Source organism: Aquila chrysaetos, chromosome 3, assembly GCF_900496995.4.
Source record: "Aquila chrysaetos chrysaetos chromosome 3, bAquChr1.4, whole genome shotgun sequence".
NCBI classification, from domain to species: Eukaryota; Metazoa; Chordata; class Aves; order Accipitriformes; family Accipitridae; genus Aquila; species Aquila chrysaetos.
In genome coordinates this window covers 3,837,348-3,863,648 of record NC_044006.1, presented here as the reverse complement: position 1 = coordinate 3,863,648, position 26,301 = coordinate 3,837,348, and the positions used below count along the sequence as shown (strand labels likewise).

The 26,301-nt window shown below is 55.1% G+C and overlaps 1 protein-coding gene across 4 annotated transcripts; it reads right to left on the bottom strand.

Moving 5' to 3' along the window:
- Positions 1-1,765: 1,765 nt before the first annotated feature.
- Positions 1,766-25,699, bottom strand: RBBP8NL (RBBP8 N-terminal like). 4 transcript variants are annotated; one of them, XM_030010669.1, is made up of 16 exons: positions 25,566-25,699; positions 19,814-19,987; positions 16,906-16,974; positions 16,258-16,400; positions 14,906-14,948; positions 14,284-14,379; positions 13,804-13,916; positions 12,619-12,691; positions 11,114-11,280; positions 10,520-10,602; positions 8,890-9,053; positions 7,010-7,820; positions 6,494-6,602; positions 4,309-4,370; positions 3,859-3,985; positions 1,766-2,640 (listed from the first exon to the last, which is right to left on the bottom strand). In XM_030010669.1, exons 4-16 carry the CDS (start codon positions 16,322-16,324, stop codon positions 2,522-2,524), a joined length of 2,034 nt encoding a protein of 677 aa, XP_029866529.1. In that variant the 5' UTR covers positions 16,325-16,400; positions 16,906-16,974; positions 19,814-19,987; positions 25,566-25,699; the 3' UTR covers positions 1,766-2,521. The 4 variants fall into 4 exon arrangements, with proteins under 4 accessions (XP_029866529.1, XP_029866531.1, XP_029866530.1 ...); XM_030010671.1 differs by having other exon boundaries at positions 6,494-6,587; XM_030010670.1 differs by lacking the exon at positions 25,566-25,699 and adding an exon at positions 20,130-20,180.
- Between the last annotated feature and the right edge of the window lie 602 nt (positions 25,700-26,301).

Below are 26,301 nucleotides of genomic sequence, written 5' to 3'. Positions count from 1 at the left end.
ACAGGGCGTCAGTTGAAAATGCCTGCTGGAAAAAGGCAAGAAGCAACATAAAGAAAAATAGAAGTCCAAGAAATGAAGGTGAATTCTGTGGCAGTCTTGTGCAATGGGAGGGAAAAAAACCTCTGTGGAAAAAAAACAAATTGAGGAGTTCATTATTTTTGGCAGGACTTCTGCACATTTTGCTTATCAAGGGATCGGCATAGGGAGGGGATTATTTTATAGTCGCATAAAAGTTCCCTCCCTCCTTCAGTTCTCTCGAACCCAGGCTGCCTCCCTGCAGTCTGAGGGGGCCTCTTTACGGGTTTGTATTTCGACTTCTTTATTTTTTCTAGATGGGATATTTTTAAAAGACAGATTTATCCAGTTCTCCACATGTGTTCAGCGCTGCTCTGGGTATTGTTGCCCCCTGCAAGTCAGTCCGAGCAAGGGACGGACGCAGCGCTGGCTGGCCAGGACTGAAAGGTGAAGGTGTCACTTGTGGCCCCGATCCGCTTTCCACGGCCGTGATCCGATGAACGCTTTGAGCCGGGATGAAGCCGCCCTGCAGCCCCCCGCTTCCCATCCCCTCCTTGTGCCAGCTCCTGGGCGCTGCATCCGCGTCACGGCACCGAGATGCAAAATGAGAGATGGACATTACCTGGGCTGAGCTGGTCCCCGGGAGAAGGTGCCGTGTAAGTTGGGGTCTGCTTATCGGGTGGTCGTGCCGTGAGAGCCCCGGGCTCACTCCTGTGCTGCCCACCCGCCTCCCCCTGCTTCACCCAGACACGGGGCATTGCCACTGCAGCTGGTGCTGGGCATGGAGGTGCCGCTTTCACCGTTAGACCCACTACCACTTTATAACCTGGATGCCTCAAGCATTTCTGACCGCAGACCACCAGGACATTGATTCCTGGAATATCCACTGCCAGTGGATAACTCACAAGCCAGAGCTTCGCTCCTTGGCACAGAGCACGAAGGGTTGAGCCCAAAGGAGCTTCTCCAGCTGAGCGCAGCCTCTACTGTGTGTTTTTTTCGGCATGACGCGGTTGCCACAGCAGTGCAAGTGAGATACAAATTCCTGCTGCGACTCCAACCTGTCAACCCTCGCTCTATTTTTGGGGGTCTGGCCTGGTGTTAATTAGACGCTGCTGAGAGACGTGATTGAACGTGAGGAGGGAAAACCCATCAGCGAGGGACATGATCTCTGGCAAAGGGATACAGTCCACCTGGGACACAGCGCACGCAGGAGCGTGTTAACCCACATACTCTGCACAAGGTGTAACACCCTGTCCTGCCCCGCTGCTCTGCTGAGGGTTATTTGGAGGCTGTGCTTCCACAGCCAGCCTGCTTTTTGAGGTGGGTTTTTTTTTTTTTTGATGCCTGATTGCTCTGGGGAGGTGGGAACGTGCTGCGGCGTGTGCAGAAAGGATGCTCTCGACAGGCTGGGCGCTTGGCTTGCTGCGCTTTGCCCTTTGTTCTTGTGAACGGACAAAGAAAATCGCGTTTAAATAGAAATAACGGCAGGTAAAGGAAATGGTGGTGCCTCAGACAGGGCAGGTACCGTCTGTGGCAATTCTCTGGTCTCCCTCCGTTTTGGCCCTGTTCTCCGTACGTGCGTTAGGAACAACCCAGCCTGGCTCCTGGTGCAATGTCGTGGCTGCAGGGATGCTCACTGCAGCCCTTCTCATCCCCTCCCTGGCTAGAGAGCCCTGTCACTTGATGCCGAAGGAAAACTTGCCCATGCTTAACGCATCAGAAAAAATTGTTTAAGGACAGTTTATCCATGTGAAAACAAGGTCCCAGCATTCCCGCCAAGGTCAGCGTGAACTGCTGAGCTGGTGCTCTGCTGTGAGCCACAGCTGGGTCTCACACACCTGCCTTTTCCAGGCACGCAGGACACCTTGGGGAGAGGGAGCACGCAAGCCCTCCCTTCCCACGCTCTTCTCCCTGCCCTCTCCAGGGACACGTCCCACCTGCCCGCCCACGTGCTTGGCTCCTCACTTCACTAGAAAAGAAAACCACGGGCTTTCTCCAGGTCAAACAGGACCCACACATGTATGAAACCTGGGTAGGGATTTAATCAGTTCAGGTTTGCGCATGGGGCCTTGCGGTGTTCAGCTTGGTCACCGCCCTTCGGCCAGCCACGGGACATCGTACGTGGGGAGCGGGGTCTGGGTAGTCCGTTCTCCTTGCGTGAAATCCCAGGGAAGAACATGGTCCCGACCCAGGGCGAGTGCTGCAAAGAGGGCATCTCCTCTTCCTAGCACCAGTCTGAGGGTCTGCCCCGGTGCAGGGCTGGGGGTCACCGAATGTGCTCCTCCACCAGTATCACCTGCATGGCTCTTCCTTGCTTAGCGTCTCCCGGGGCACCAAGTGAGGATTTTCAGGGTGGTCTACTCATTAATGAGTCATTATGAATTCCCCACTGCCTGGCCCAGCACGGCAGGAGGAGTCACTCTCCCAGCATGGGTGGGATGCTGAGGTCTTCGAGCCCTCTCCTTTGGTCTGCAGCATCTGTGTCGCTTCTCATCCTGCCCTGCTGTTAGCTCTCCTCAGAGGTATCGTTGTGGGAAGCGGAGCAGTTCTCCAGTTCCTTCGTGATCCCTGCCGAGCACTGCTCCACTTTGACTTTCTTTCTCCCTCTCATTGACTTCTTAGCTCCTGCAAACAGCAAGATGACCGCAGGAGTTAACCACAGAGCAACGGCTTTACATGTACGAGGTCAGAGTGGCCTCGTCCCAAAATAGGGACAGTGCAGGAGGAAGCAAAGCTCAGCAAAGGAAAGATGAAAAGAAACCCCTCTCCCACGTGAGATGCATGGGTACCTGGGGGAGGCTGTTGTGACCCTGGAAACAGATACAACATGCGAAGCAGAAACAGGCAGAGAACCGACCTGGTGCAGGAGCGTACCTGAGAGGGTACCCAGACCAGCGGGATGCATTTCTTGGATTTCTCCCCCTTCCAGTATAGTACATAGCACACACCACATGCTGAGAGAGGGCTTATGCCTCTCCATCCCCATTCCTGCCACAACTGCATCCAGCCCTTCACTTGGGACATCCCCATCCAGTCCCGGAGGGTCGGATGGTGTCTGCCCTGGGGAGCACAGGGCAGCTTCTTCTCCATTGCTCTGAGCGGCTGGTTTTGTAGAGCAAATCCTCTTCTCACTCAGCTGCGGTGGTGTCCCCGAGCGAGCAGGCACCTCCGAAGGCCGGGCACAGAGCAAGGGGCAGCGCTTGCCTGTTAAACAAGCTCCCTTCATGCTTAAGCAACGCTCTCTCTACATTTATAATTGGGTCAACATTTCCTTGTCATTACCAGCAGTACAAAGTGGGTTATAGTAGCGGGGTATTTCTGACAGAGTACTTTTTAAGACTTGACAGGCACACTGTCTTATCCTTGCCCTTATCAGGGGGAGTTTTCTGCTTGTTCACCTGTAGGAAACACGGGTACAACACATTCCTCTGTCAGCAGGGAAACCTCCACAGCCACACGAGAAGATCAACAGAGTTGGCAGAAACCTTTCTCTGAACGTCAATAACTCAGCCCTGGGAATTTGGCCTTCTCCAATCACCACCTCCCTGACCGGTTAAGCAAACACAAGGGACTTAGCCCTGTTAGCTTAGGTGCTGAGGAGTGCTCTCCTGGCCACCCTGCCCAGGCTCCCCCCTGGCTAACCATTAGCAGGGGCTCCTCCGGCTGGAGACACAACCGTTGCCAAAACACGGCACAGCGTGGCACGCACTCGGTGGAGGAACACCCCCGTCCCCGCTGCAGGGAAGGCGGCCGGTGCCCTCGGGTGTTTTCCACGGGAGCCCCTCGGGAAGCAGCAGAAGTTGTAGCCCCGAGCTGATGCCATGAGGAACTCCTCCTCCCTACCTTTTGTCCAGGGGTCCTGTCCTCTTTTTCTCTTCTTCTGCAGCGCATGAGCTTTGTCTTTGGTGCAAAAATATTTCCCATCAGCCTGGGCTTCTTGTAGGATATCATCTTCATATGGGGCAGCCACCTACACCAACGAGAAGAACAGTCAGTCTGCAAACTTCCCTGGCTTTCCCAGGGAGCTGATGGCCTGGCTGCATTGCTGGGGACCTTTGTGACCATTGCTATGGAGTGGTGACAAATGCTGTTGTTCATAAACCCTCTTGACTAGCTGGAAAGAGTGATATCTCTATCCCTCAGCATCAAGTTGGGTAACAGTGTGGGAACGGGGTTTGGCACCTCGTGTAGGAAAAGCCATCACCTTCTGGAGTGAGCTTGGGTGGGGACAACCTGTCTTACGCCTCTCTGACCTGACGGCCTAAGCTAATGGGCTGAGGAGAGCAAACACACCTCGCTGTCCGTCGTGTCTGGCTCATCAGATTCCTGCTTCCCAGACTCGGCATCATTGTCATCTAAGGAAACACAAAAGAAGGGTTTTTTGGCTGGCGGGGAGCCCGACAAGCTCACGAGCAGATGCAGAGCCACCGGCCTGAGATGGCTCTGAGAGCCATCGAGGCAGAAGACAGTTTCGGCAATAAACTGCGTTGCAAAGCAGAGCCACTGCGAGCTACGTGGCTTGAAATGAATGTTTATGGGAGATCCAACAGGACTCCGTCGAGGAACCAGCTCCCAATAAAGCTGTATCCGTAGGACTTTGCTACCCCAAGGTCGCAAGCGCTGCCCCGAAGTCTGTGGCTATGTGCAGGTTGGGAAGCTGAGGGGTATTTAAAACCCCAGACTGCACCTTCCCGTTTGAGACCCAGGTGGGAAGAACCGTGTCTGGGTAAAGAGGCCAAAATGGACAATCCTCAAGTTTGCTACCAGTGCCGGTTGGTGGCTCTTGGCAGGGAATGTGTGCCGAGGAGCGGAGGAAGGAAAGGCAGGGGAGCTTCTTCCCTGCCCAGCCGAAAGATTTTGCTGCGCGCAGGCCCGGAGGCTACACAACCCCAGACACGTACCTGCACGCACCAGACACGCACCCGACCTTTGCACAGAGCGAAGCTGCCCGGGCCAGGGACCGAGCCTCGCTGGCGGTGGCATCACCCCGTTTGCACCCACAACGGCACACCCGTGCTGGCCGTGGAGGGGCAGAAAGGGCTGGGGACGGAGCTGTGCCCTCTTCCGAGGGGCAGGGGCGTTCCAGGACCTCAATACTTCTTGCTCCTGACACCCAGGTCTAGCCGGGGTGGGACTGTTGGCCGGGCAGCCTCCCTTGCTGCCGCTGCCCAGGTGGGAGAGCAGACGGTGCTGCTTTCAGGCTCTCCTAGAGCCCCTGTAGTCTGATCCCATCCTCACTTTATCCTTCCACAGGTTAAGGTTCACTAGAAAGCACAGAAGTATTTGTGTATTGTTTCCTGGGCTTTGTGTCAACCTTAAGGTGAGAACTGAAGAAAGTCCTGTATTCCCACACCCAGAATGTAATCAGCTGAAATTCTTCTGCTGTGATGATATCTCCTTAGCATGTAAATCACAGAGGACTTCCCCCCCCCCTTCCTTTTTTTTTTTTTTTTTTTTTTTCCACCGTGCAAAATCCTGCTCCGGAGAGTGTTCCCAAACCGCTCCGACACGCCCAGACCAACTAATCCAGGCGAGCTCAACTTTCTGGCCGAGCCAGTAAGGCTGGTACCGAGCAGCTCTCGGCAGACGTGCTTCCCGCTCCGCTGCCCATGGCTGCTGCCTCCCACCCACCCGGGGAAACCTGGCACCCACGTCCCACGTAGGTCAGGCAGGGAGAAAGCACGCCGTGTCCCCACATGAAGGGCACTGCTGGTTTGGGGAATGGAAATGGCTCTTACAGGGGATGGAGCAGGGAAAAGGAGGAGAGCATCCTGTCCCACCTGCTGCGGGTACCAGCATCCCTCGCTCCACGCTCAACCCTACGCGCTGTGCCAGCACAGGGCACGCTTCGGAGTAAGGGGACATGGACAGGGATGGTTTTTCCAGCGCTGGTCCTGTAAACCTTTTGCATTTTCCCCATCTCTGCTGGGGCGGCTTCTGAGCTTCTGCTTCCCTGAGAGGGGCGGGTAATGCAGGAGCAGCAGTGTTTTGTTGTGGCTTACCGTGGAGTAGGTTTTGCCAATGGGTCGGTGCTAAACCGACCGCTTTAGCTCCCGGAGAACTCCGTGCCACTCAGCAGCTGAGTGCAGGGTGCTCTGCAGAGTGTGCAAAGGCAACCCACGGGTGGCTCCTGGTCTGAGCTGGGCAGAGATACTGGGCTCTTCTCCAGAACAGCCGGGGTTATTTTCTCCCTACAGATACTGAACCTGAATTTGGGGCATCCCTAGGGTTGAAAATTGAGCCCTCAAGGACAGAAATGTGAAACCCAAAGCTCCCCTGATAGCCCCAAATGGCTGGGAGCCAGGAGCACCCACGTCACTGGAAGGGTGTCCCGTGCTGGTTAGTTACTGCTTCGCTCGGCGGGGATTGCAGGTGCGTGCAGAGCCCAGAACAGAGCTCCTGGATGTAAGAAACCTTCACCAAAACGCACCATTTGCTCTTGCCTTCTCAAATGTCACGTTTGCCTGGGGCTTTTTACCTGCTTCTCCCTTCTGTGCGCTGACATCCAGTCTCACCCCCGTCTCTGGTAGGGCCTCCGGGTCGCTCGGCGTGGAGTTGTTTGTCAGATGTGCCTGTGAGAGCGCGAGCTGTAGGGTACAGGGAGCACAAATGCCTTCGCCAGGCAGGAGGGAAGGGCTGTCCCCAGCCCCTACGCGACGACTGTGACACCCGTGGGGACGAGCATCGCGGAGGCGTTTCTATGCACCGGTGGTGTGTTGCAGGGAAGCCCGGCATGCCTCCTGCACCAACCTGCCTGTCCTTGGACCCGGACAGAAACCCCACAGGCGCTGGAGGGGAGGGGAGGCGGGGAACGAGAGCCGGGGCTGAGCGGCCGTGACTTTGCCATGTGTAAATATGTCCCCGTTGGCTTCACGCACAGCAAAGCCATCCTCCCACGGGACATTAATGGTGGTCATAACGGTGCCAGCACCAGTGCCGGACACCGTGGGGAGGGGAAGGGGCCACGGTTGATGCCAACACGAGCTGTACTCACCACAGCTTCCTCCTCCTCCTCCTCCTCCTCGACATCACCAGGCAGTACCTGGGTGGCATTGGGCCAGCAGTAGGGGAAACGCAAGTTGTCCCGCTCTGCCCCGTGTCTCCCGCAGGGGCCGCGGGCTGCCGGCACAGCGAGGCTCTCCCCGGGGCTCGGCTGTGGGCTGCCGGACCCCCGTGGCTCCCGGCGGTTGTGCCAGCTTGTTTCCCTGCCACGGCCAGAGTCTGATAGATCCAGCGGCACGTCTGCACCGTCGTCCCTTGCTGCCTTCTCCTTTTCTCGGAGCTCGGAGCTGTCCTGGCTCAGCCAAAGCTCTTTCTCTTCCTTCCCATCAGCAGCATCCTCCGGGAAGGACCTTTCCTCCTTGCATCCTGGCGTGATGCTTGGCCACGGGGAGAGGGGCCGCTCCTCGGACGCGGGCTTTGGGTCTCCGTCTACCTGCTGGCCTGACTGGCACTGCTGCATGAGGAAATGCTGCAGCCGCTCCCTGTGCTTGAGGAGGTGTAGCTTCTCCTCCAGGTGCTGATCCCTCACGTACACCATGGCGGCAGGGAGCTTCAGCAAGGCTGCGCGATCTTCCCAGCCGTCATGCGACCGCGTCCTGCCGTCGGCGTCTTTGGCCCTGAGCAAATGGCTGGAGAAGCTGCTGCCGTCCCCGTCGGCCGAAGCACAGTTGCTTGCCAGCCCCAGCTGGTGCAGGGAAAGGTGCTTGTGGAGGAGGCAGAGCTGCTCTCTCCGGGCGGTCAGTTTTAGATTTTCGTAGGATGGAGCAACCTTGGGGGAGTCCGGTTTGCTTGCTGTTAAATAACTAAAAGGAGCAGGAAGAAAAATAATCACGTTAATCAGAGAATTTTCATGCGATTTCCCAGCTCCTGCAAGTGATGTGCATAGTCTCTCCCGCTCTTTCTGTGCCCTGTTGCGGCTCTCGGCCCGTGCATCACGCCTGCCTTCGGGTGCTGTGCTGGGGAGGAGGGTCCCGGTGGCCGCGGGGGTCAGGCAGCCGGCAGCGGGTCTCTGCAGTGCTCACACCGCAAGAAGCCATCACCATCCCACCGTCCAACAGCGTTCTCCTGTCCCTGGGCCACGGCAGTTCCAGGGAAGGGGTTGAGCGAGTGGGGGGATGCAGTGACCGCTCGCGTCAGCACCGCTGCTGAGAAGTCACTTGTCAAACCATGTCTTACAGCCAGAAGCATCCTAATGACCCCTCATTGGGCTTTCTTAGCACCTTGGTGGGCCCGAAGACCTCCAGGACAGAGGAACAGCCCACCCTCTCCTAATCTCACTCAATGGGAGATTTTTACAGCCACGCTAAGAAGGTTGGTATGGTGCATGAATCTGCCCTGCAAACCCAGTCCCTGCTATCGCTGGTTATTTGGCAGCTTCCGTGTGTGCAGGCTTTTCCTGGGAATGCTTGGCAGATCTACTCCCACTCTGGGAAACTTGCTGTCTCTACAGGTGAACTCACTGGTTTCGCTCAGCCCTTTGCGCTTCTGGAATCAATGAGGAGGATAAGCCCGGGGAAGTGCTGAGTCCTGCAGAAAAGCCCATTAGAAAAGATAAGGAGGAGCAGGGATTGCTGCCTCCTGTGAGGCAAGTCCTTCTCCTCCCGGCTGGAGGTGGGGGCACCCGCTTCTCTTTATGGGTCTGTGTAACCAGAGGCTGATCTCGTCGGGCTGGATTCCAGTCATTTTTTTTGCTGGTGTAAACTGGGAGACCCCCCCCCCCCCCCCCCCCCCCCCAAGGCTGTGGGAGAAGTCTGGAGAAGAAGGTGGGTAGATATAGCAAATACTGGCCATCTCATTGCAGTCTGCACGGTGGGACAGCTGCAACGGGCCACGGATCAGGCCCACACCACAACCCACGAGCAGATAACTCACGCCTCAAGGCTGGGGCTCCGCTCGCGCTCCGGCGGGAGAGGGGTCTTCCTTGCCGATGGGGACACTGCTGCCCCCGAAGGAGTTTTTTCCAGGAGACAGGGTTTGGAGCCGGGTCTCACCAGGGCAATGGTTCCATGCAGCTGGTTGGCGATCCTCTGGGACACCTGCGGCAGAGGGGAGAAAGTCCCGGTGAGCCGTTCTGCTGTGCACTCCGGGAAGCTCGCGGCGAAGGGGAGCCCCGCCAAGCAGCGATGCAGCTCCTCACCAGCGTGAACAAGACAGACAGCTCCTAAGTGCTCTGTGTGATACAGTTGTGGTCAACAGCTCAACCATATTTTTATTGGTTTTCCCAGGAAATTTTCCCTTCGTGTTTTCTAGCGGGATCTACAGTACTCTAATTTCTGGCTGCACGGATTTGTAGCCCAGGAGGTCTTGTGCCTCCCCTCAAGTCAAGCCATGATTCGGTGGCTTAACCAAGATAAGACCCTGCAAATTCCCTGACCCCTAGTCAGCCCACTAGACTTTATTCATGCAAGCTCCTGGCATGCACTAATTTGATGGGTGTATTTCCAGTGGAGTACCTGGCTGTGAGGCCAGGACATCATCATCTCCATCTGCTGTCATGAAAGGCTCACCACATGTTCTGACTTGACTTTCCCCTGCCCACCTGGAGATGTCACCAACCCTTCCTGCGATCCCTATTAATTATCCTTACAGTCTGCCTGCAGCCTTACCAAAACCCCTTTTCACCTGCTCTTTCAAGTTTTCTGTGGAGTTCAGGTAAGCAAAGCCTGTGCCAGAACAGAAGCATCTATGTGGGTGTTCATCTGGGCTTGAGTTCCCACGACCAGGAACAGGGCTCCAGGTCCTGCAGTCTCATCTCCCAATGCTCAATATCACCATATCACTCAGCATCCCTCAGCTGACACATACTCTCTGTGTTTTAAAAGAGAGTGGCTTGCATCAATGCACAAAATGGCAACCACTGAATGCCAGGCCCTCTGAAAATACCAGTATTCATTATGCTGCAGATGGAGAGACATCTGCAATGCTCTTGGGCAGGGCCGCTGTGGTGTATTTGTTCTCAGTACCCACAACTCCCACAGTTTACATGTTCTCCAGGCTTTTCCAACACTCACAATGCTCCAACTTCTTGCTTGCCCAGATAATGGGGAGCTGACTCCGTAACTCAGGATAAGCTACACTCAGCTGTGGCTCAGCACAGTCTCCCCAGGTCCTTCACTCCTCAGAGCTTTCCCCAGCAAAACATCTGAGAGAGGAACCAGAGCAATGGGCAGAGGACTCAAGGATGCTAGACATGTCGTCATGGAGGATAAACACAGGAGCAAAGAAAGATGTGCGCGCTCACAACAGGGACAGGAGCCTGTGCCAAATTCCAAAAGCTTTGCCTGCAGTGAGTGGCAGTTTCTGCAGAGAGGATGCATCTGGCATTTGGTAGGTGCCCTCCTTGGCTCTGGCAATGGCAAACTGCCCAAGTTTGGCTAATTGTTTCACCCACTAAGTGCCTCCTACTCTTTCGCTATCCCAGTCTACCTCTCTTGATCCAGTTCAGATGACCACAGTGGTGGGGAGAAGGCCTGAGAACATCAGGCTACCTCTGGCAACTCACCACTTCTGCGAGGCTGACTTCTTGGAGGACAGTGCCTGGGGAAGTCCTACTGCTTGGAGAGTTTCTCTGTCCTTTAGGCTTTTCTGCAAAAAAAGACACAACCAGCCACTGTGATGGTCCCGCAGAACTGTTGCAAGCTGCCCTGCCCTGCAGTGTGTTGGAGTCTCGCAGCCTCCCAAGGATGCCACTGGCTAGCACCAGCCACCTCCTATTGAAGATTTCAAGCCAAAATTTCTGCCTGGCTCAAGGCAGCACCTAATTGAACATACCCTCCATCGCATGTGTGGGTGGCAGCAAGGCAACGACATGGTCTCTGCATGAAATGGGTGGCGGGTCCACACCTGCAAGCACTCGTCTTACAGTGAGGACACCCAAGCGCTCCTTTGCTCTAAGGCAGAGCAGCGTGTTTCTCCCTTGACATGTGTTCCCCCCCCCCCCCGCAGCAGCTATTCTGCCCATGGCAATGTCCATCTGAGCTGCTAACAGCTTGGTCTTTGCTCTCCAGTCCCTTTCCCAGAGCAGCTTTCCACCACGGCTCAGTCACTCTTCCCATCCCCAGGTCCCTCAAGTGTGGCAGGAGCCAGCAGCACCCACCTTCTCCCAGCTCGAGGCCCGGCACGTCATGGTGGGCTTCTTCTGCTCCCCTGTGAGCTGCTTTCTCGGTGCCGGCGTTCCTGCTCACTGGGGACAGTAAAGCCAAGGGAGAGCTGGGGGTGGAGGTGCTTTCTCTGGAGGTGACTCCTGGGTGCTTTGTCCTGTCCCTGTTGAAAGAAGAAGGACATGAATGAATGAGAAGGGGCAGAAGGAAGGTTTGAGAGCCAGTGTAGTGGGAGCTCCAAGTTATAAAGCCCGATATATAAATATACATATTTTTATATATATATAAATATATATATGTATGTATGTGGATATACCGGATCCGCAGACTCACTTCTTTCCATTGCAGCTTATCGCTAGCTCAGCTGCAGTCTGGAGCATGGGACAGAGCCAACATGACAGCTCAAGGTCTGATTTCCCCTGGCTGTGGGTAACATCGCAGGAAGCCCCGACGTTGGGTAAGCCAAAACCCAACTGTGGCTATTGCAAAACCTCTGTGAGAACCTGTACGTCCCTGGCTGGCCTTTCAGCCTGATGTAGGGATGGATTCAGCACAGGGATGTGGTGGCTATACCTCTTCACCATATCGAGTTGGTGGGGCTGATGCTCTCGGTCACTACGAGGGAGTGACTGAGTCTCAGAGACACATGCTTATGTCCCGGGCAAAGTCCTGGCTCAATCCTGATGCTGACATGGGTGTTTGGCTGGAAATCTTCCTATCCAGCAGCCCAGGGAAGAGCAGAGCAGAGCAGAGGCACTCGGTGCTCAGCAAACCCAGCCTGACCTACAGCTCTGAATCTCCTCAGGCCTTGGGAAGCACCAGGGAGTAAAAGCGAGAGTTTCTCTTTAAGCAAATGGCGCTTCTGTGCTCCAAAGAAAACACATTTCTAAACTAATCCCTCAGTGCTAATTCCTCTGGACTTTAAACCCTTGAGGAATGAGCTGATTTGTTTATACTGGCCAGTCTGGCAGGTTACTTGGCTTTCAGCACAGTGCTCTGCTGGGATATGAACCTGTTGGGGCAGATCCCTTCTCCCTCTTAGCCCTGTCTCAGTCCCTTGCCTGTCACTCTCCTTCCCCCATGAAAACCTGCTTCCTCCAGACCCTCTCTGCCTGCTGCAGGAGAGGAGCTTGTGCCATGGAAAAGCCATGGAAGAGCCATGGAAGAGCCATGGAAGCCCAGGCTGAGGTCCGTGGCCAAGGCGAGCAGCCCAGGGCTTTGCTTCCCATGAGCAGTCCCCCGTGCCGGGGTGTTGAATACCCTTGTTCCCCAAAATCTGAATCCTTGGGTGCAGGTGAACAGGGGAGTGAGCAAAGGTCAACGAGGACTTAGAGACCGTTATGGGTGTTTCGGTGTCTAACATCTACAGGAATCCGTAGGAATTAGATGCTGAAATACCCCTGAGGACACCGTGGTCTGGACGTAGCCCTGCTCAGCTGTGGGGATGCCTCTGTCCTTACCAATACCTCTCATAACAAGTGAAACCCGGGAGAGAGCTTACTCCAGGCTCCGGAGTCTCTTCAGTTCTTCCTTGAGAGTTTTGTTCTCTTCCCTCAGGCGGTTCGTCTCGTTAGCTGCAGGGACACAAGTTGTGCTGCGGATTCAGGTGCTGCAAGGAGAGAGCTGATGCTCCTTGCAGCTTGCTGGGGTGCATGGGGGAGGAGGAGGGAACGGCACCAGGTTTTGGAGGGATGCCGAATTTCCTTCCTTCTCTGAAAGCACACCGAGGGCTAAGGGATAAAAGGGAGCAACTTTCCAGCTTGGATTTGGTAAGGATTGGGGTCTGCTTGCAGCCCATCCAGCTCAAGGGGAGGGCACGACCCAGTCGGGGCGGTGGCAATGGCACGGCGGGGTGGACACAGCCAGCGTCCTAACTGGGAGCACCACAGCCGCCTCTGGTGAGCGGGTGCTGTGTTAGAGGGAAGGCTGGGGGCCTCGGGGCGGATCGGACGAAGGGCAGAGGGAGTTGTGAGCACCCAGCAGCCGGGTGCTGCGGTGAGAGCAGGCAGGCTCCTGGGCAGGGTGGGCTGCTGCCTCCGCTCGCTCCTGCTCGAAAGCAGCACTCTGGGAGCAATGGCGTAACAGGGGAGATGATAAACCAAAAGCTGCTGGCACCTCTCCATCCCTCCTAATGCCTTATCTCCTTTACCCCCACGACCTTCCCTGGGCCAGCCAGATCCCCAGGGAAAAACACTCCGAGCCTGAGCGGTGCTGGGAGCTCTGCCAAAGGCTCGGGAGAAGATCCATCACAAGTGTTGCTTGATTTCCATTTACCCGTGCTGAGCTGCTGCTGTGACTTTCCTGTCTTTGCCAGAGTGTTGCTTCTGCGGTGCCAAATGCATCTTTTTTCCAGGCAGCTGACATGGCCTGGCCAGCTCGGGGCTGCTCTCGGCATGAGCATTTCTCATTTTTCTGGAGGTACAGAGGACTGCAACCTCCCAGCTCTGCTGCTTTGTGTGAGCGGTTACCTCTGCTTTGGGGGGGGAACGTAGGCTGCCATCCGCAGTCCTGGTCAGATCCAATTTTTCAAGGTCCCCACACTTGCGTTGGCTCCCTCCCTCCTCCCCAAACCCCTCCTGGGTGCCTGGTCACTGGGAGGGCTCACATGCAAATACCTGGGAGAGGCATTAACTGAGCAAAGACTCAGCCAGCCAAAGCCGAGCTTACAGCAGGCAGTGGTACGTACTGAGGATGAAGATGTGCTGCAGGCTCTGGAAATGGGACGTCTCGTACTCATTCTGCTTCTTTTTTGCCAGCTCCTGGGTGACCATGCATCTGTCGCAGAGACCCGCTCGCAGCCTGGAGGAAAATCCATGGCCGGCAGCTTGTTGCCACACAGTTCCCATGGGGGAAATAAGCTCCTGCCCTCCCCACGGAGAAGCGTGAACACCCAGCCCATCACCCCGAATTGGTGAGAGGGGTTATGACCCGTGCAGCCCAGCCCTGGTCCTTCCATCCCCCCAGATCCAGTCCCACCACCATCAGCTTAGGAAAGCTCTTCTGCACGTGCCCAGGCTCCCCCGGCTCTCCCAGCATCCATGTATGAGCAAAAAAGAGGTTCATGTGCTACATCCCGCTTCTGGGAAGACAGCAGACCCCAAACTCTCCCCCTAGGAGGGTGCACTCGCTGCCACCGAACACCACCCTATTGAAAAATAAATCTTACCTGTTTTCTAACACCTTTACGTTTTCTTTAAGGACCTTCTGTTGTTCCCTTAATTGGTGATTTTTAGCAAACAACTCTTCAATTCTCTGAGCATCACTAATTGAAGAAACAGAACAAAGAAAAGAGGTTTATTAGATTTCTCCCCCAAATCTGTGCCTTTACCTGCAGCGCCCTGTCAAGGGGAAGGATTTCTGCCCTGAGCCTGCCGTGCTGCTCACACCGGTATGGCTGAATTGCTTTTGCTTGTGTGGCAGGAGGGGAAACAAATATGTTAGAGCCCAGACGCTGCCCTGTGACACCCGCCCTTGGAGTCAGCAGCTCGCTTTGTCCCAGTTTATTGCTTCCCAATAGAGCAAGAGCCCCTTGGCACGAGCATCGCTTGCCGGTGGGAAGGCAAACTGGAGGTAGGCTGGGATCACCCCAAGCCCTGCCTGTGCTGAGGACTTGCACGGCAAAAGCCACCAAGAAGTTTGAATTTGGCAGGGCCAGAAAGGCAAACCAGGCTCTCTAAATCAGGCAGCCTTGGAGGAGTGCCCAGGAGGTCTGAAAATGAAGCGGTGTAACCTCCCCTCCGCCCTCCGTCCCGCCGTGGCGTGGGTAGAGCAGACGTGGCATTGCTCACCGGCACTTCTCCATCGTCAGCTCCGTCAGCTTGCTTTGCAGACCTGGAATAATTAGCAGAGACGGCAGGTGGGTATTTATTGCCAATTCCCCAGCACATAGAAACAAAATGCAATGAGAGAACTTCAGGAGGGTGCCTGGCTTTGCAGAAACCTCATCAATTTACCAACCTTATTTCCGAGAAGGAATAACACATTGCCCGTGTTAAACAATATCACAGTTTAACATAGCTGCAAAAGTTGTACAAAATGTGAGCACATTTTGTATTTCCACTGTTTAATGAGTCTGCATTTCCCTCCCACCCCCAAAAAGTCTGTTTCAGTTCTGTTTCTACTTATTTCTTGTTACAGCACGCATTTCCCAGGTGGGCAGTATAACTCAGGGCTGCAAAGCATCTTGGAGGATATTTACAGCTGAACAAGAACAGCTTTCGCTGATGGATCTGCAGACGTTACATCTTGTCAAATCCATTTTATGCAAAGTAGATGTAAACATGTGGTTTAAATTGCTCAACGGTTTCCTCTAACTCTCACACGGCTTGAAATTACACAAGAGAAGAATGAATTCATAAGCCAGAATCCTCCAAAAGCGCTCTTGTTTTGTTCATAATATTGATACTGGGAATTATTCTAATAGGAAAACAATTGGATTTGGCATTTGGTTGCTTAACCTAATGGTTCTTATTTTAATAATGTATGACCCGAGGAATAATTTATTCCCTAGAGGAATAAACTATCCAACCTGACTCTAAGGTTTTCTTTAACAGAGCCTCATACTCCTGCTGCTTCTGTCTTACAGATTATTGCATCTTTCCACTTTCCCTTTGATCCCTCAGTATCCAAATATACTCCAATCCACGTCGCTCGGAGAAGATGCCCAGCAGGTGTGCATGTCACTTCTGCAAACCTCCCAATTCACCTTTATCATAGACTGGGGCAGCAGGAGCAGGAAAGAAGCCAAATCCCCCGTGATTAATGCTTGGAGCAAGTGGGACTCCTGCAGGGACTGAGCACCTCCATGGCTTGCTCTCCAGGAACATCGGATGCGGGAACACCCTCTCTCTTCTGCTTCACCTCGTCCAAAAAGTTACCAGTTTTCTCGGTAAACCTCATTCTCCACCGGTGAGAGATACCAAGGTGCCATCGGAAGGTGTGCTCCCCTGAGGGCCAGGCTGTCACCCTGTGTCCCCATCCATCCCCGTGGGTGATGCTTGCTGAGCCCTAATTCCCAAAGCTCCCTAATCCACACCTGCTCCTCCACCCTTCAGGTTATTTGAAACCAAACAGATCAAGGTGGCATGACAAAGAAATGGACCTTAGCCAGTTTTTAAGAAGACTTCTCATGTCTCCTTACCTTGGACCTCTTTCTCATGGATTTCCTTGAGCTTATTCAGGAACTCTGCAAAACTCTCCGTGGTCATGTTCGGGGCTGTGCCGCACACTGGGCTGCTTCCAGTGTGAGGATGTCCTTTCGTTTCAAATTATTCAGGTTTCAACCTAAAATAGAAAGAAAAAGTCCAATAAAAGAGAAGTGTCTTGTGTATGTGGTGTTCTGGAAAGTCTTAGAAACAGGACAAAGCCCAAATCTAGAAAGTGAAATCAGTTGCTAAACCACAGACGTGCACAAAGCAGCAGGCTCATGCGCGGACGCGTTTTTGTCCACCATGCCTCAGCCCTGGGCTGGGGGCACGGGCAAAGCAGAGAGTGATGGCTCGGAAAATGGGGGAACTGAAAGCCCAGCTGAAAAAAATCAGGCTTTTCCTCTACTCTTTGAGCTGTTTAAATCGCATTTCTCTGGGATGAGCTGGGCAGGGCATCTTCTTGAGGAAGGCACTGCAGGGCTCATGTTGGGACCATGTTGCTGGGGACCGATGATGGGAAAAGTCGCAGCAGCTTTTGTACTTGAGCCTGATGGACCCATCTCCCACCGGGTCCCGAGATGCTCCCGTGCATCCCTCCTCCCTCTGGCACCACGCACACCTTCTACGGAGGCAACACGTACCGCTCAGCTGCCCTGCTGTCATCGCCCTGGCTCCCCGCGTGGCCTCACCAGCTGCAGCCTCTTCGAACCCTTGGGAGACACCAAACTGAGTGTTATTCACCCCATTTTACAGTGAAACCTGGAGAGGTGATGCACAGAGCCGAGCCCCACAGGAAGCCTGGTGGGTGCAGAGCCAGTGTGGGCACAGCATCCGTGGAGCTGGACGGGAGCTGGAGCACTCCAGGGTGTGCTGGCTGTCCCCAGTCCCTCCGCACTGGGACAAGTGTCCCAGGTCCTGCCCTGGGCTCAGGTCTCTGCTCCACCTGCCCCTGCCTCAGTTTCCCCATTGAGGTTATGGGGTTATTAACGCTCCATCATGCTGAGTGCCATCACTTAGTGCTGGCACTAGTGTTTAATAATCCCAGAGAACAGATAAAGTGCTCTGCTTTCTAAAAAACCCTTGCTTTTTCCTTTTTTGGTTGAAAACAACAGGAGAGGTGGAGAGCAACCCATGACACCCCCAGCTCAGTAAGCTGGGAAAGGCAGGGGGTAAACAAACAGCCTGAAAGCAAAGTGGTTGTTTTTGAAGAATGTTGCCCTAATTTTAAGAATTTTTACCCTAATTTTAAGAATTGTCCCCATAAATTTTGAAATTACTAGCAGGGATGGAAAACGGAAACTTTGGAGATGAGAAAGCTCGTTACATCAGCGATGACCTCATTCCTCCCTGGGATGCTGATGTTGGGATAAACTCTTTCCTTTCCATCAGCCAAAGCCTTGGGGAGTCTTAGATGCCCTGAAATAGCTGTGGGACCAGGTCCCACCTGGACCATGGTGGTACCAGGGAGCGGCGTGTGTCCGAGCATCCCCGCAGAGCAGCGTGGAGGGTCCCCCGGGGTTTGGGCAGGAGGGGTGTGACAAAGCACCCGGGCACTCAGTCTTCAACCACGCATGAGATGACCAGGGACAAAATCTCCTCTCTGAGGTTCGAAGGTGAAAGGCCAGGCTGGGACCCAGGTTTTGCAGCCTCACGGAGGCACGGGGAGGTTTTTGCCGGGCTCCAGCACACTCCCAGCCCGGCTCCCAGCCGGCAGCCTGCCTGTGCCTTTATCTGCATGCAGAGCAGAGGTGTGCCGGATCACCTGCATATGCAAGATGTGGGCACACAGAGCTGGAAGAAGAAACTTTCCCCTAAAGCGTCTGATTTTCAAAAGAAATGAGGCACGCGCCGGTGAGCACAAGCAGCGAGCTCGGCTTGCGTGCTCTTAGCACACTTGGATCAGCAAAACAGCTTCCTTGTTTTGAGCAAATAAGCAGAGATCTCACTGTCTGGAGAAACAATTAAAAGAAATATTCATTGCTCCCACTTTCCTGGGCAGAACCCACCCTTTCCGAGGGCTGGGTGATCTCTCCCAGCAAGTAAAAGCCGCGCGAGGCACGGCATGGCTTGTCGCGGCTCGCGCAGCTCGGGATCAGCTGCCGTGAAATGGGATTGGGAACCGATCTCTGCTGCTCAGCCCCAAGAGCCATAACTGAATAATGAGCCAGGGGAAATAATACCCAGCTCTACTACAAAAAAGAAAAATCAAACCCCCTGGTGCTGACGGGAAACACTTCCCGGGATTGCTGAGTTCTAAATTCAGCTCTGCCCTGGGCAAAGCACCTCCCCAGGGCTGAAGGGAGGTTGTGAGACCCACCGCTGCCGTCACGGGGCTGAAGCCCCGAGTGCCAGCTGGGAAGGCTTTGATGTGCTTAGGCACTAATTCCCATTGCATTCCCCAGTGCTGCATACTGGGAAGGGGTTGCAACTGGGAGCAGAGCCAGTGGTGGCTGCGTGGGCTCCCTACGATGCTCGCTGGTGCTGGATCAGCCCCTTCCCACCTCGGTGCTGCCCTTTCCCCAGGGCTGGTGTCTCAGAGGGCTGAACAGCACCTGGAATTTTGGGCCATGGTGCTCCAGCTGGGACATCCTGGGAAGGTGACATCCAGACTGGGGCTCGTGCCAGCCCGCGGTTCGGGGAGGCAGGGCTGGGCTTGGATGTGGCTGGAGGTGGAAGGCACGGGGGCAGCCCAGGTGCTCAGCACCAGATCTGGATCTCTGCTGCTGCTGTGACTCAGTGCTGCGGGCAGAGCCCGGCAGATCAGGATTTGGGGCTGGGGTGTGGGCAGCAGCTTTGCCTTCCGTGCATGGTTGCGGCTGAGGTGCCACCAGGGTTGGGACTCGCTCCCGATTTTCTTTTCCTCAGAGTCCCCAGGTCAGTGGGAATCTGTGACCTGCTGGGGATCCGATCAGCGGGGAAAAGCTATTGCCATTTTCGGTGCTTTTTGAGATGCCAGCATCCGTCCCTGCCTGCAGACGGGACTGCTACTCTGCAGCAAACCTGGCGAGGACTTTGGGTCTCTGGTCCATGCACACACACGGTTGCAGAGAAGTTGCACAAGCATCACCCCCCTCTATCTGTACCCAGGATTCATCCTTTTGCTGCAGCAGAGCAACCCTGCAGACAGCCCAGGCTCTCCGAGGGCTTCGGCTTTGCTCCCTTCTCGCCTGGCGTGGACTGGCCAAGGCATGAAGCCACAGCCCCCCGCTCCTCCGCCCTGCTCGAGAGGATTTATTGATGAAGACCAGACCACAGAGTCCCTCAGTGTGGAGCTTGCTCCCTGAGACAGGGATTTCATTTACAGCCCTGAGCCCTTTCCAGAGCTGTCACTGTAATATACACCCGGCGGTGCCAGATGCGGGACCGGGAGCAGCCCTTTGGCGTGCCGGCGGGGCCGGGCGTATTTCAAAGTGACGGGTGCCCTCTGCAAACAGAGCCCCAGTGTCGGGGACCAAAGGCAAATTCCTCATCCAGCCCTTAAATCTGGTGGGTTTGGAAAGCCCAAGCCCCCGGGGCAGGGCTGCGGCTGACAGCCGTGGCTTTGCTCACCTGCTCTCTTCGTCCCCCAGTGCTGAGCTCAGGGGGGGGGGACACGGGATCCACGTTGGGGCACAGGGTCCCCGGCACGTCGGCTCTCACATATGGGGCTGGGGCAGCCCCCAGCCTCGCCCGGGTACCGATGGCATCGCTCCTCGGGGCTCCTCAGGATGCTCCTGACTGCGGCTGGGGAAAGGAAAATCGGCAGGAAGGTTATTTCCTAGCCCATGCCGGGGGGCTTGGGAAGGGACGGACTCAGACAGCCGGCTCTGACAGCACAGCCGTCCCCCATTCCCTGGTCCCTGGGGGGTTCCTGGCCTCTCATTACCATCCCCGCTGCCGCCGGCCATGCTTCCATCGAGCCATGGCACATCCTCACCCTTAGCACTGTTTCCCTTCAGAAGAATAAAGCAGCTCATTAGCTAAATGAGCTTAAGATGTTAGAAAAAAAAAAAAAAATGGCAGGACTCTGAAGTTCTGGCACTGTCGGATCAGTGAAGCTTAGTGGATTTAAAACCAGATATTTCCCCATCAGCAGTGCCGGAGTTTTCAGCTTCAGGCTAGATTTATGTAATATACCTTTTGCGGGGCAATTGCTGGGCAGGGCTGCTTTCACCATCAAAACTTTCTTTTCTTGGCTACCCTACTATGTTCCTGGTCTAATTTTAGAATTATAAATTGAATTTATACCCAGAAAAGCTGCCTGATCGCTCATGGAAAATCTGCAGTGCCAGGAGTATTTTGCAGGCCAGCGTGAAGCTGATCCGCTTTGCTGATGTACTGGGCACTTGGCAGATCGGAGAGTTTTTTGTGTGCGTTGGGTTTTTTTTTCTGGGCATTTGTTTATTTGTATGACTTAACGTCCTAAAATGGAGCCCAGCGCTTGCTCTCCACCGCGCTGGTTTTGAGTGTGGGTGTTGGATAGGGGCTGGCAGATTGCAAAATTATCCCCCGACGGGTGAGACAGGAGGAGCAGCTTTGGCTCTCACCTGGCCAGGGAGGAGGATTTGGTGCCTTCCTCCACCTTGCACAACCCGAAAATCCTCCCCAACGCAGGGCAGCTGCTCTGTGCCGCTCCGCCAGCCGGGAGGCCGGTTTGCAGCGAACCCTTGCTGCAGACACCCTGCTCCTGGGTCGCCTCCGCTGACTTCGGATGGGGATCCCACCCGGGCCGTGCGGAGCCGCAGCGGGGCTACGAGCTCTCTTGATGGCCCTTTGGGTTTGCTGGGGACCGGCGTTGGTCGCAGCCCCCTGAACAAGTTAAACAGGACCGGCAGCGCCGGGGAGATGCTGTCCCTGTTCACATGCGTGCAGACGTGCCCCATTGCAGGGAGAGAAGAACAAGAGCGAATCCTCCAAGGTGAAGAAGCTCCGGCCTCAAGTCCCAACCTGCACGCCTATTTACTTCAACCCTATAAAGTGTGTTGCCATAATAGAGCGCAGCCCCGGCTATCACAAACCCAGCAGCTCAGTTTCTCCCCCACCACCCTGGCCATTTGGGGCCAGCTTCTGCTTCTCTAACCGCCGTGGCAATGACCAAAGCAACGGGGATTTTCTTCCATTACCTTATTTCTGCTTGAGAGCCCCTAGCTGGTGGGTGTCCCTGTGTCCCATGGGTACAGGGACATCCCTCCTCCCAGAACAGGGTCTTTGCTGCCCTGGTGTTGCAGGATCACTAAAGCAGGAGAAGATGGTCCTCTGCAATACCTGAATATACCCAGGAACCGGAGTTTGGCTTTTATGTAGCAGGGTGAGCAGTTAAGGGGTCTACTCTCACACCATCCCCAGCCAGGAGGGAGGTTTTGTCATCCTCCTCCTCCCCAGTTCCTTCGATGAACAGCTCCCTGCTGCTTTGCTGAGGTTTAGCAGTAAATATTTGTCCTGCTCCCCGCTCAGGGGGGACATACTCACATTCGGACCCGCTGGCCATGCTGGGATGCTCCCCAGAGCGCAGTGGGCTTTGGCTGGATCTGTGGGCAGGTCTGTGTGCCCACACGAGGATTCAGAAGATGATTAAAAGTAGCCACTTATCTGCCTGTGCATCTCGGGATAACCACAGCTTCTATAAACATTACTTAATTAACACCTCAAAATGCTCTGGGAAGTGGGTAATGAAGCATTATCACATTTTTCAGGTGTTTTAATTGGGAAGCGGTGAGGCTCAGCGAATAGCTCAAGGCCCCGTCGGGAGCGGAGGCGCGTGGTCCCTACCTCCACCCAGTCCGGCCAAGAAGCTCCCGCTGCCTCCCCTGTCCCCAGAGCCCTCGGCTGGGGAAAGCGGATGGTAAATACCCTGGGAAGCTCTGATAGACCGTGGTATCACCCCATGCTTCGCTTGTGATCCCGTTACACTGCACGTGGCACCTGGGGAGAATCTTGGTCTCACCGTCTCCTCCTCCGTGGCAGAAGACCTTGGCAGCCAGCGTGCCTCGGAGCCCACGTTGCTCCTGACAGACGGAGAATCCATCATTCCTGGTTCTGCATGGGCAAGCAGGTCTTGTGTGGGGTAAGGGGTGTGAAGATCCATCATAATCGTGCTCACATAAACTGGCACCTCTGCTCCTGCTGTGTTAGGATGTGCGTGGGCATCCTGAGTCAAGCTAATGGCCATGCAAATGAAAAGAATAAATCTCTCTCCCCTGGATACAATGCAGGTAACAAAGTCTTTAACTGAATCAGTTTTTCTCTACAGCACTGTTTAAAAAGGGGGTTATGTACTAGGAAGATTCAGTCCTGCAAAACTATCCTGGGTGCTTTGGCTCCACTGGTTGAACCAGGTCAGCTGGATGGGGGTGGGACGGTCTGCGGCACTTCTCCTCCGTGGGAGCTCACAGGGCCTCGGGGTGCTGGATCTGGCCCTATCCCCATGGCCAGGGCAGTTTAAAGCCGCTGGTGGTGCAGGTCCAAAAGCTGAACCAGGTGGCTGGGACACCCTGCCGACGGGGATGCCCCAGCTTTCAGGGGGCTGGGGGACCACGTCAGGCTTTTATGCACTGATGTAAGGCTAAAGTCTCGGTGGTCAGTAAATACTTCTCTTTTATGATAGCAGGAGCTGCAGAAAAGGCTCTGTTCGCTTTAAAGACCCAGGGCAATGTTGTCGTGTTTGCTGTTATTTTCCCAAACAAGGTCCCCCACCGATGCAAAGGACACCTGCGTAGGACACGGTCCCCTTGGCCATCGGTGGCTGTGAGCTGCTGGGACCACAGCGGTGCCTGGTTTGGGGCGAGGGGAGGTCAGCGGGGCTGCGAGGGGCCCTTTCATTCACCACGCTCACAGCTCCAGTCTTGGGCAAGACCTTGTGCCTCGGCTTTCCCCGCACATCCCACGTGGCTCTTCTAAGGCAGTGACGGAGCAAATCTCCCGATGCCGCTTCTCTGCTTTCAAGGCTCCTTTTGGGCAATTTGAGCAATGACAGGTTTTCAGGCGTCATTCACCTGGGGCATCCCCAGATTAAGCACAAGTGGGGCAGGAAGGGTGGATGCTTTCTCTTCCTGGCCTTGGCATCTTCTCCTGGTGAGGTTTGGGAGCCAGGTTCCCATCACCGAGGTGCTATGGGAACATGCCTATGGTGTTGGGCAGCTGGAACAAATGAACTGCCTCTGAAAGCCCCGGAAAAGTTTTGACAAAAGATGCCAAGGACTAATTCCACCAAATTTCCATCCTTCGGGAATTCCTGCAGCTCATGTCAAAACAGGTGGGAAGTTCCACTTACCTCCCTGCTTCTGGGGAGGGAAAGTGCCCAACGCCTCCAATTTGGAAGAAAAACCCACCCAGCGTGGCTTTGCCTTCCTCACAGCCATACATTAGTCCAGCCAGCTGCAGGCACGTCTGCCAAGCAGAGCTAGTCCACTCCCGAGCGCAGCCCCTAACACACCGCATATTTGCAGGCTAGCCGGGACATGTGCACCCTTTCACTGCTCCCGAGTGGATCGAGGGCAAAGCTCAGCGGGAGATGCCGTATTTGGGAAATATCTGCTTCTTGAACAGGCTCGCACGGGACCACGCTTCCCCACCTTGCTGGGCAGATCTCTGCCGGCTTCATCCTGCATCTGATCCAGATCAAGTGGTGACTTGATCCTCTCCAGGGTAGCTCAGTTCCACCTGGGCTTTAGCCCAGCTGTGGCATCACGGACAGGTCCTCTCTTACCAACTCAACCCCACACTGTGCCGTCCAACAAGTGGCACAGCCGCAGCCAGGCATTTTTATGGGCTGAGGCATCTCTGCTTGTCCCAAATGGTCGGTGACACATTGGTGCTGGGGACACTTTGCTGCCCAGGCTGGGTTTTGAATCAATACCACGCATCAGTGTCCCGTGTCCTCCACTGAAGCTATGGGACGATCTGTGGTCATCTCCCCTGTAAGTGCTTTCAGGGCATTCCCCATCACGGGACCATCCCAGCAGAGGGGACAAGGAGCAGCCGATGGGGACACTCCAACCCACAGCGGCAAAATCCCTGCGCAGGGAGGCAGCCTGCGCAGACACAGCCTCCCCCCTCCAGCAATCCCACCATCTCTTCCTTTGACCTGGATTTAAGGTAGGGGAGAGCGGGGTGGGGGGGAACGACAGCCCCCATCAGCATCACACCTCATGCTTGGGGCTGCCCCTGGAGCTCCGGCAAGCTCCAGCGTTGCTGAATATTTGCACTGCCTGCGGGAGCATATCTGCCTGCCCTGGGAGGGCACCAGGGCAGGGGGAATGCCATGGGGACAGAGGGTCTGAAGGTGGTGGGGGGGGACAGAGGGCCACCTCACCCAGCTAGTGGGGGTCACCGTAACCCACCTCCCAGCTGCCACAAGGGAAAAAAGCATTCTTCCTAGCCCTAGCAATAGAGATGCTGTCAATTTAGGGTGGGAAAGGAGCCCCACGACTCCATTGGGAGTTATTTACCGCCGAGCGTGCGTGTGGTTTGGCGCAGGCCAGTGCTGCGCGAGATGCTGATGGGAGGTGGATCAGGCGTGAAAGGACATGATGCCCCCCCCCCGGTGCCGGGCACTAACACCTGGGTGAGCGGTGCTGCCTGCCCGGGACGGGCACCGCTGCCAGCCCACCCGCTCCCGCGGTGCATCCCGACGCGGCCGCGGACCCGGCTCTGCTCCCACCACGGCTGTCGTGCAGCCCAGATGTTTGCTCAGAGAAAGCTTTGATGTTTGCTGCCTCTCGTTCCTGCTCTTTAGATGCAAATGTGACCAGACTCCCTGGTACTCACGTAAACCCTGACACCCACAAACTGCTCTGACCCTCACGCAACCGTTTCACTTTGCCCGAGCTAGAGCTGGATGCCGTTTCTTACATTTCAAATTCCAGTGATATCTCATTACCTTTCATGCTCAAGAGGAAAACGCCAGAGGAGAGGTTTTTGTTAGAGGAATGGAGAACCCTGGGGTCCCGGCTGGGCAGTGGCCGCGCAGCCCAGGCTGGCTCAGCTCCTCTCCCTGCCGACCCCGCATGCCCGCAGAGGCAGAGCCGCCGCTTTGCAGCAAGCCATCAACTCCCCAGTTGCTAGAAAAATCCAAATTTCCTCCACGAACTCCGAGAAGGGACAGAAAAACAAGCAAACCCGTGACACGACAGCCTCTGCCCATCAGATGGGAGCTGGAGCAGGCTCCGGCTGCCAGCACCAAGTGACAGCTCTCCCCGGCGCGCTGCTGTTCGGATTTTGGGCAATTCTCCATGCATGGCTCACGCCAGCTCCCTTCCCAGCTATGTAACACTGCCCAGGATGCCAGGGGACAGATAAAAATCAGTGCAGGCACAATACTCACATTGGGGGACTGCCTCTGTATCTCTCCCTCGACTCCTCTGGCTCAGTTAAGTTGTGATCAAGAGACGGTCATCTGGGACGCGGGAGACAGGAGTGAGCAGTGTGGGTGAACTTGCACAGACAATAAGCCATAATTTTTCTTTGCAGTCTGACTGGCTCTACTGGTTTGCGTTTCTTTGCCCCAGCAGCAGAAAGGAGGCTCAGCTTAACTAAAGCTGCCCAACAGGTTCTGCTATAATACAAAAAAAGCGGCAAGACCAGTATGGTTCGAACCCAGATAGAGATTTGATTGTTTTCCCATAATTACAGTTCAACCTGTGCTGTTGGTTGAAGTCAATCACATTAGCAAACAGACCCATTTAAATAATTCATCCACCATTAAGATGGGAATTTTTTTGTTTTATGTAACTTGGCTCTTTCTGAGAGGAAGAGAAAAAAGAAAAATCAGATGTGACAGCAGCAGCATCCTACTAAACTAGAGTGGCACGGCCCAGGGCACACAACAGCCCCTGGCCCAGGCAGCTCGGGAGAGGGGAAGGAACCTGCCCAAATTGACACAAATGGCTACTTGCAAGTGCAGGATGAAAGCCCGTGGTCCTGGACCGTCTCTTGGGGCTACTTTGCAGCGGCTGGGGATGCTTTGGGGACCAGCAGGGAAAGGCTGGGTGACTTGATCGCCGATCCTGGCTGGCAGCCTTGGCTCAGCCCGGGTTGCCTCCTGGCTCCAGCTGCTGACA

Coding starts and splice junctions, on each gene's coding strand:
- RBBP8NL (XM_030010669.1), bottom strand. CDS start 16,324: ATGACCACGGAGAGTTTTGCAGAGTTCCTGAATAAGCTCAAGGAAATC. Junction 4,371..6,493: donor CGCACAGAAGGGAGAAGCAG/GTAAAAAGCCCC, acceptor GTGTTTCCTTAG/ATGACAATGATGCCGAGTCT. Junction 2,641..3,858: donor ACAGGACCCCTGGACAAAAG/GTAGGGAGGAGG, acceptor TGCTGTTTGCAG/GAGCTAAGAAGTCAATGAGA.